Source organism: Lissotriton vulgaris, chromosome 5 (genome assembly GCF_964263255.1).
Source record: "Lissotriton vulgaris chromosome 5, aLisVul1.2, whole genome shotgun sequence".
Taxonomy (NCBI): Eukaryota; Metazoa; Chordata; class Amphibia; order Caudata; family Salamandridae; genus Lissotriton; species Lissotriton vulgaris.
The window spans coordinates 1,147,740,656-1,147,750,249 of NC_141693.1; the positions used below are offsets into that span (position 1 = coordinate 1,147,740,656).

The window sequence follows — 9,594 nt, forward strand, 5'->3', positions numbered from 1 at the left end:
AAGCGCGAACGCCTTCACAGTACTACACGCTGCAGCGCTATGAGCCTGAAGAGCGCAGCGTGATGCAGATAAGCCTTGTCCAAGGCCGACCTGTCAAATGATCTCGTCTTTAGTAGGGAGCTCGTGTGCCCAACTGAGCACTAGAGCGCTCAACAAGATGGCCGCAAACATCCCCAGCTACCCCCAAAATGGCCAACAAACGGGACGACCAGCTACTGACCCGCCAAAACAGCGGTGGCAATCACCAATTAGAGTGCAGGTAAGCACTATGGAGACGAGGAAGAAGAACTTTCCCTGATTTCCCCCCTGCACACTAGTCACAAAGACATTAAAGCGCGTGAGTGCTTAAACAGCCCCCCAGGGAGCAAACCTGGCTTTCAACCAAAAATTTACACAACATTTTCATTCATCAAAGATGCCAGTATGGCCCTCTATTTAAATAGCGCAAATACAGGCGATCTACCAACACCACTCCAAACAATGAAAACAAACAGGACAACTCCCTCAAAGCAGGAACTACAGGCGAAGGAGGAAAAGAACCAAGCTGACCCCATAAACAGGGAACACAGTGCAGAGGCGGACGCACCGGCAACCAGAGGAGAATCAAATAAGGGGCCTCCGTGGAATCAATCAGAACAGGCTCAGGGACAAAGAGAGGAGTGGGCAGACCCAAGTACAACCAGTTATACTGAAAAGGTGGGTAAAAGAGATTCTGTGCAATCCTAAGGTAACAGTTGTGTTCGTTCACAGCTTTCAGAAGCTTTCGGGCGGCACAAGCAAGAAGCTTTACGATTGGCTGCAGTGTGTTATCAGTGAACCAGCTCCAACGCCTGGCAGTGAGTGACAACCTCTAACTGTTCTATCGGGGTACCTCTACTCATAGAAACATATACCTTTTATTATCTTCCAATAAGGTAATACAATCTCACGTCTCGTACCAGGGAAAGCTAGAGAAAGAAGCAGACTTAAAAGAATATCCAGGTTTTCAAACGTTATCTAAAGCGATGACTGCTAGGGTGAGCATGAATGTCCAACGGAAGGGCGTTCTAGTGGGTGGCTGGGAGGAAGGAGAAAGAGCATCTGCCTGGACGAGAGCAATTAAACTGAGGGACCTTAGATGGGTATTATAAAACACAGATTTCCATGCTGTGCAGAACTAAAGACCCGGCTGCAAACGTTAGAAGGAACGCTGTGTCTAAGGATCCAGAGATGCATACAAAGCTGTTTTTTTTTTTTTTAAAAGGAGCATTTTGAATGAGGTGAATGTGGTGTAGAAAGTACTTGAGAAGAGCAAAATAATAGAAATCTACCATAATAGGCGTGTTCTACATGCATACAAAACATGCAAAACAAGAGCGGCCGGGAAACTGAAAGTACGGCCGGCCACCGGCCAGCCATGAATAATTAGGGGAGGAGAAGCCGCACAGCACACGCTGGGAGAAGCCCTTTGATGTGCTGTACGGCCGTGAAAAAATGCAATTAGGAGGGAGGGAGGGAGGCTGATGCGCATGCTTGTTTGGTCACGTGATTCACGTGAACTCAAAGAAAACCGCACGAACTAAACCCTTGGTTTCACGAGTATTTTGAGCACTTGAATTCTCGCTCCGCTCAATGCGCTTGCGCGCATTGATAGGTCGCGAGACCTAAAAACAACCACAGCCGGCATTGAGCAAGACCACACAAGGGAATACACAACAGTGGGCCAAAATGTGACTCCAAACCTTAACCTTTCATCAACAGCCAGCAGGGAGAGGAGTCCCACAACCTCTACAAGCATAGCGAGATACAATAATTACCACAATTATACTGAGGAAGAATACTTTGAATCCCCAGTAACTAAGGAAAGAAGGCAAGGTTCACTGGGAAACTCTGAGGGACATGGTGGTCCAGACAGGGCAGCAAACTGGGGGCCCCAGGACTTATCCTTGCAGGGTGACGCGCAGAAGAGAAAACCCACGCAGTACGCAGACTCAATATCACAAACAGAAACAATAACTTGCAAACTTACAGTGACAATGCCAGAGGACAGGCTAGCAAGGCCTGAACCCAGGGATACGAGAGAATCCATAACAAGGGCAGACTCAGACGCAGCTGGGCAATCAAACACCACAACTATACAGAAAGTAAGAGTCCAGGGACAGTGCTCCCTTCAATCTAATGACCCACAACGCGAGAAACTCGACAAACCTGAGAAACAACAGGATCGCGTTAAGCAAGGGGGTGCCCCAAGAGTGACCCAAGCCTATTTACTCTATCTAACATACAATCTAACACAGGACTTACATCACCACGGATAAACGACTTTGAAACCTCGTACCTCACCCCGGAAAAGTGGGAAGAACTGGTAGCATCTTACCCAGCGGCTTCGAAGAGGGAATTGCCAGGAGAGAGTGTCAGCGAAAACATGGGGAAGGAAACACCAAATGCAAAGGAAGACATCTGGGAAACCCTTCTGCACACAATGCAACTATTGGTAAATGCCATTCAATATCAGTCTGATAAGATGGATCTACAACTTTCTGTCCTCAATTCCCTGTCAATATTTGTTGCCAATATTGATGGCAAGTTAGCAGAGCTGAATAGCATGGTAAAAAGGGTGCAAGCCGAGACACAATTAATACAATCTAACTGCTCTTGCATTACAATTGTGGACAAACTGGTAACACTACCAACAGCAATGGATAACCTCCTCTCTGACATCAGGGATGCAGTTAAAAACAACTGCCCGAGCAACTCCGTCGATAAGAGATGCAAAACGGCATTGCCCTCGCAAGTTGGATTACAGCCACCAATCCAGGAGAATCTAAAGACAATCTTAGACATGCTCCCGTCCAGGGAAAAAGTAGATGACAAGGACTTACCGGCTAACAATAGACAACAACATGAAGGACCCCAAACTCCTCCAACAGAGAACATAGCGCAACCTGAAAAAGCTGTCAAAAAGGTGGAGCTTTGACACACTTCCAACAAGGAAAAATGGGAAGTAAACAGAAAAGGAAGGTAAGAAACCAAAAGAAAACAACAGCGGTAATAGCATGGTGCAAGGACTCTACTATTGAGAAAGCGACACCAAATACACCACAAGACAGGCTGACTAAGATGAGAGACGCTTCAGATTCTGAGTGCATTACCTCCAAAAATTAAAATCAAATAGGGGGAAAAAACCTGAAAGATATCCTTCACTAGAAAGAAGGCCTATCATTAGCCCGCCCCCCAAAAGCGGGAAAGCAACACCGAACTTACCACAAGCAAGGCAGAATGCTACAAGAGACGGCACAGAAAGGGTGCATAATCCACAAGAAGCTACAAACTCAACAGATAGGAAAAACCTCAAAAGGACTCTACCCCAAGATTGACGTCCAATTAAAAACCCTCACCCGACAAAGAAAGACATACAACCCCGAGGAAAAAGGCTTCAACGGGCCGCAACAACTACAGCAAGTACCCCCAAACAAAAACTAACGAAAAGTAGTGAAATGATCGATAAACGATACGCTGCAGGAATCGAGGAACATCACGGCCGAGGGGAAGATCTAATTAATAATATTGATAGCAGTCGGACACAGGATAGGGGGCAAACTGGTATGACTTCAATAATCTTCCACCCGAAATACCAATCAAGGGGCCCAATAGACACCCTAAACAGGGGGAACATATTATGGCTACGGAAAACCATAGCTAGCCTCAAAAATATATCATCCAGTGACCTGGAATCGGTAGAATTTATAAAACCCTCGGGACACCTAGGAGTAGAATCAACAAAAACAGTATGGCCCAATGCAGAATTCCAGGAGAGACGTTAAAAGAAAAAGAAAAGTTTGAATCCTGGGGAATAAAACTCCAGCCTTTCTTTAAACCAGGATACCCAGATCCTTTATCACTTGACAGCCAACAAAGGAAAAAAACAAATGAACAGCCACATCGGTACACAGTTCTAAGAGGGGCAAGAAGCAAAACCCCTGAGAACTTAGTCCATCGAGAACAGTCCGACAAGAGAATATCTGGCCCTCGCAAAATTGGAGATGGCTTTCAAGAACTCTAAATGTTAAGGTTACAAATCAATGACAAAGTAACGTAAAAACAACAAATACACTCAGTACCCTCAGCTTATGCTCTTAGAACACCAATGGCCTAGGAGATAAATTCTCGGACGCAGATTTAAACATCTACTTGCAAAGATTTGTCATCATTTCACTGCAAGAAACCTGGTCCGACTCTCCTCCAGCGCTGTCGGGATACAACCTGAACTTTCTGCCGTCTACACAGAGCTCACCGTTTGGCCACAAGGTCTTGCCACATATTGCGCGTTACAATCGATTGCTGAAGCAGTACCATTGGCTTACAAGCTAGCCCCCCCCCCAAATGCAATGCAAGTACTGCGACTGTCATTCCACGAGCAGAACAAAAAAGAAGACATAACCCTAATAAACCTCTATTTGCATCCTAGGGAGAAAATCAAGGGAGCACAACAGCTGAAGGAAGAACTTGTAAAATTAATAAAAACCGAGAAAACGAACAGCTTAATCATCACAGGGGACTTCAACTTAAATATGCTCAGCATTTCTGTCCCCAAAAGCACCGGCGACGAGGACCCGTTTGCTTGGAAGCAAAACCATCAAGACAGCACCTCGGGAGGCAGAATCATGAAAACAGCTAGAAGCCTGTTGGCCAAACTAGAAGAGCTGGGCTTCAGAGCACTCAAATGCAGATTTCCAGGCGACCGACCACAATCCGCAACATTTCACAGTACTACGGCAAGCTCCACAATCCATTTCACATTCTTCTCTCGCAGCCTTTATCAAAGGGTAAGAGATTTTCATATCTGCACGATGGACCACAGCGATCACCTCCCCCAGGAAACTATGATTGATGCACCGATAATACTAAGCCCTCCAGGTGCCAGCAAACTAGGCTTAGACTTCGCAACAAATGAAAGACCGATAAAGTGCAAAACCAGCGACCCACAAAACCTCTTATTGCAAGCGAAACGAGCTTTAGAAGAGGCGCAATCCGCATCCTCAAACCTAATCATATGCTGGGAGGCTTTTACAAAAAATCTGAGAGACCAAGCCGAAAAAAACAGACATATAAGGCCAGATGGAAAGGGCAACGCCGTGAAATATAAGAGCCATCATAATTTCAAAAACGATTCCGGCTAAAAAGGTTGAAGACGCAGATTAACAGCACTCTGCGAAGAGTAAGAATAGACCCTACCGCCTGTCAAGCGCTGAGACAGTTAAAAGATAACCGCAAGAAACTAATATGGCAATTAAAAAAAGGTGCTGACGAGGCCTTTTGGGGAAAACTCCTACACGATGCCACACTTTAATGATGCCCAAGAACTGCGGAAAGAATCATGTAATGCTAAAATCAGCTGCAAAGAACAGAAGTTCATACATAAAGAAGCCTCTGTAAGTTACGAGGAACTATTAATTACGAACTCACAAATATGTAATTGAATTGCGAAAGGGAGAAGAGAGGGAGCCCCAGGCCCAAACGGCATACCTCCAATCGTATTCAAACAAGAGCCAGAATACTGGGCCGTCGTTTTTAAACCAATGTTCGAAAAAATATGGCAGACCTCAACAATCCCACGATCATGGAGGGGGGGTAATTATCTCCCCAATATTTAAAAAAAATTAGACAAACGACCCAGGAGACAAACGACCCAAGAAGCTATCGCCTCATAGCCTTACTTGATAACGAGGCAAAATTTTACGCTGGCCTCCTACTCCAGGAGCTAATATCGTGGACGGAAGAAACATTAGCAATCCCGTTTAATCAAACCGGTTTCAGGAAAAATATGGGGAAGACCACTAATATACTAGCCATATCACTTCTGACTGACTCCGCGCTAGAGGCAAAACAACCACTATACCTGTGCTACATCGATTATAGCTCCGCCTTCGACCACGCAAACAGAAACTTGTTGTGGCAAAAACTAAAGAGAATGAAAATCCCACCAACACTGCTGAACCAACTAATCCTCTTGCACAGCGATACCTGGGTCCAGGTTAAATTGGAAGCAGGGGACTTCTTAACTAAGAAAATCTCAACCAGCACAGGAGTAAAGCAAGGATGCGTGCGAGCGCCAACTCTATTTAATCTTTTTATGGCCGATTTATGAATCATACTAAACGAAAATAACTCCCATGCACCTAAATTAGGGGGCATCCAGCTGTCCAATCTATTCTATGCGGATGACCTGGTGCTAATTAGCCGGAACCCGATAGGCCTACAGCGGCTCCTTGACATCACCTCACAATACTCCAAAACAAATAAACTCAGCATCAATCACGACAAAACAAGAGTCATGTACCTTAATTATTGCAAAAAGAAATCAACACCAAGTTGGTACCTGGACACAAGGAAACTGGATGTCACAAATAAATACAGATATCTGGGAGTAACCATAGACCACAGGGGCAGCTTTATACCACAACGCGAGGAAATAAAAAAAAGAGGTCTAATGACAGCTGTATCTCTAAGAAATTTTTAAAAAACAAGATTGCTGGGCCAAATCTCGCCCCACTAATAAATCTGATCCAAGCCAAACGAATTCCATCTATTACCTATGGAAGCGAAGCAATGAGAGGCAGGGACACCAAAACAGTAGACGGAGCAATAACAAGAGCAATGTGCATGATTTTTGGCCTCCCGAGGTACACTTCACCAGCGTAAATTCGACTCGAATTTTGGTTGGTAAAAGAAGAGCTGGCACGCAAAGGAGTATACCTTAAAAGTTGGTATAAAATCAGCAGGGGAGAGGCAAATACCCTTAATGCACTTCTCTGGAAAGATCTACAAAGTAAAGACAACAGCCCAGCAAGGCTTTTTCTGGAGGACGCAATAAAACAACTGGGGGTGCTACAACTGTGGGATCTACAAGGGAATCTGGCAGGCTTCAAAAAAGCAGTGAACAACATTGTCAGGATAGAATCTCTCTTACAGGATAAAGCTTCACTGACGGAGTGAGCACACAGTTGGCTAACTGTCCAAACTTACAATAAACTTACACCGCAAATATTTCTTCTGACCAGCTTTACCAAAAAAACAAAAGAGTCATTTCTAAAATATCGGCTAGGAGTATTGCCCTCAGCAGACCCCTGGATGTGTCCTCCAAAACCAGCAAAATGCCGCCTGTGCGGGAATGATGAGGATAACATCTTACACCTCATCACCATCTGCAAGGAGCTGCAGCAAGACCGCAGGAACCTTTTGAGACCACTATTTAACAAAAAAGGCATCAGATCCTGCAGGCAAGCTGTCCTGGCCTGCTTCTCAGGTGACGAAGTCCAAATGGCTTGTCGACTGGTAAAATATATCGAAGCCGCAGAAGCCCAAATCAACAAAAAGAAAGAATAAACAGTTAAAGACAGCGCATAGTCCATATCCCCAGAGCTAAAACACTCGGATTATACAGAGGATTGCCTATCTCACAGGAACAAACAAGGACAGATCACTATAAAGTACAAGCATACGGGGAAAAGAACATCTTGCCTCCTATATGGAATGTGGACTGCAATGCACTCAGAATGGGAAAGTAGGTCTGGTCAACCTTAAGAAACTCCCCATGAGGAACACAAAAGTGCCTCAGCGGTGGACGAACATTTCTTCCTAACTACTTTTTAAAGTTTAATTTTTAGTATCGTCAAATTGAAGTTTTTTAAATAATTTACCACGAGTATTATTCCCCACGCTGCTATAGATATTTATAATTGTTTTTATCATTGCTGGTTTTGTAATGGTTTTTATTAACTGTACAATAATGATTACCTTAACTTAAAAAAATAGTTTTATGTTAACCATCCCGAGACTGGATAATTTTACTGAGTAAAGGTCCAAGGCTGGTGACTTGGGACACAGCGTGCTCTACAGTCTGCAAGGACAAAATATAATCAAGTCCAATACAAGATGGTTGGCTTTGTAACTGTGTAATAGCAAAGGATGCCAGCCCACTCTTTGTTGCTTTAGATGATTAACCCTGTGTTTTCTCCCATAGAACTAGGTCAGAATTAAGGTAATGGCCTGGAGCTCCTATGTGGCAGCAATTGGTGGTTGAGTTTCTTTCTTCCAGTTCAAATGCTTCATCTATTGTAGCGTTTTCAATTTTGACTTATCTGCCTTTAGTGGCCTCAGTGATATTGAAAGGGAAATGTAGAAAGTTGTGTTTCTTGTTGCAAATATCTCTGTTTGCAGAGGCAACCAGCTTCAGGCATTATCTTCTTTAACTCATTAGTTGAGCCTAAGAACAGGTTCTTCAAAATCATTTGCTGTTCCTATCCAAGGCCCTGTGGACATTTTCTGTCGTACTGGAGAATATACTGTTTTCACCATACCCATCCTTTATGCTGGGAGTATTCTTTATGCTCTGGATCGTGTAGGTTACCTTAAAATTCATATGAATACGATCAAAGTCATTGTGTCCACTATCAGGTTGCCACCTATGGTGCCAGCTATCTGGGAAACAATCCACCCAAAATGTGTTTCTTATTGGGTGGTGTATTGTAATTCAGATTGCTGCAAGGTTCCTCTCCAACATTTTCCCTTGCTGTCCTGGTTAGGTCAGCATGTGTCACCTTTGAGCAAACCTTTCCATTGATCTCAGTTGCAAGGCAACTTCCCAGACTGCTGCAGATGCATTCAGAAAGTATTACTCTGTAGACAAAAGCATGATAACTAATGCTCACTTTAGCAAAGCTCTATTGTGGCTCTTACAATGATTGCTTACATTTTTAAAAGATCTTACTTTCCAATCCTACCATGAGTCTTCATTTATTAGAACTATAATTTACCTATAAGCATAAAGGCCACATACTAATGATGCTAGTCCTTGTAATATTTAGTCAGCCCTTTCTCCACATGAATACAACATGCACACCATATCTATCTTCAGTTGTATCATTACATCTAAAAAGTGGAAGCTAGAGCAAGGTGACAGAGTTCACAGGCATGTTAGAAGGTGAAGCATTTGGTGTACATGTATTTGGCTTTTAAAATGTTAGCTCTTGTTTTGTAATCTATGTTCCTTTTTATTAGAACTTTACTTAGAAAAGTGTGTGAGTCTAAAGGAATTGTGGACCAAGGGCTTGAAATGGGTCCTGCTTGGACATTAAAGATTTGCTTTTGTTCAGGTATTGAAGATGAGTTAAAAGCAGCAGTAATGACTACAAAATGTCTTGAAGCGGAGAAGTTAAAAATGAATCAAAAGCCACAGTCCGATCCAGAGTGTTTAAGGTAAGAATGAAATTCTGCTACCTATCAATTAGTTCAGTTGCAGTAAAAGCCATCTAATTAAATGTCTCTTTAGGTATCTATTAAAGCAGTAATGGAACAGAGCAAACATATTTTTTTAACCTTATGTGTTTGCTCTACATGCAGAAGATGAGAAAAGTAGTTATTTTATATGAAATTTTTCTGAACCAAGTTGAAAGCCATACAGTCAGATGATCTTGCAATATTCACTACTGGGATGGATATTAGTGATATGTTCATATTAATTATTGACGCCATGCCCGGTAATTAGCTTTTCCACTGTCGCATATGAAAACTGTTCATCTTATAGAGACTTTTACCTGCAGATTCCTTACCGTA

General features: G+C 43.3%; 1 protein-coding gene across 1 annotated transcript in view; it reads left to right on the forward strand.

Moving 5' to 3' along the window:
* The window catches only part of CCDC172 (coiled-coil domain containing 172), a 651,707-nt gene extending 642,319 nt beyond the window's left edge, over nt 1–9,388 (forward strand). The window contains exons 6-7 of the mRNA XM_086919595.1: nt 9,135–9,237; nt 9,382–9,388. Coding sequence (XP_086775721.1) covers nt 9,135–9,237; nt 9,382–9,388 — 110 coding nt within the window. The remainder of the gene's footprint in view (nt 1–9,134; nt 9,238–9,381) is intronic.
* Nucleotides 9,389–9,594: the final 206 nt, after the last annotated feature.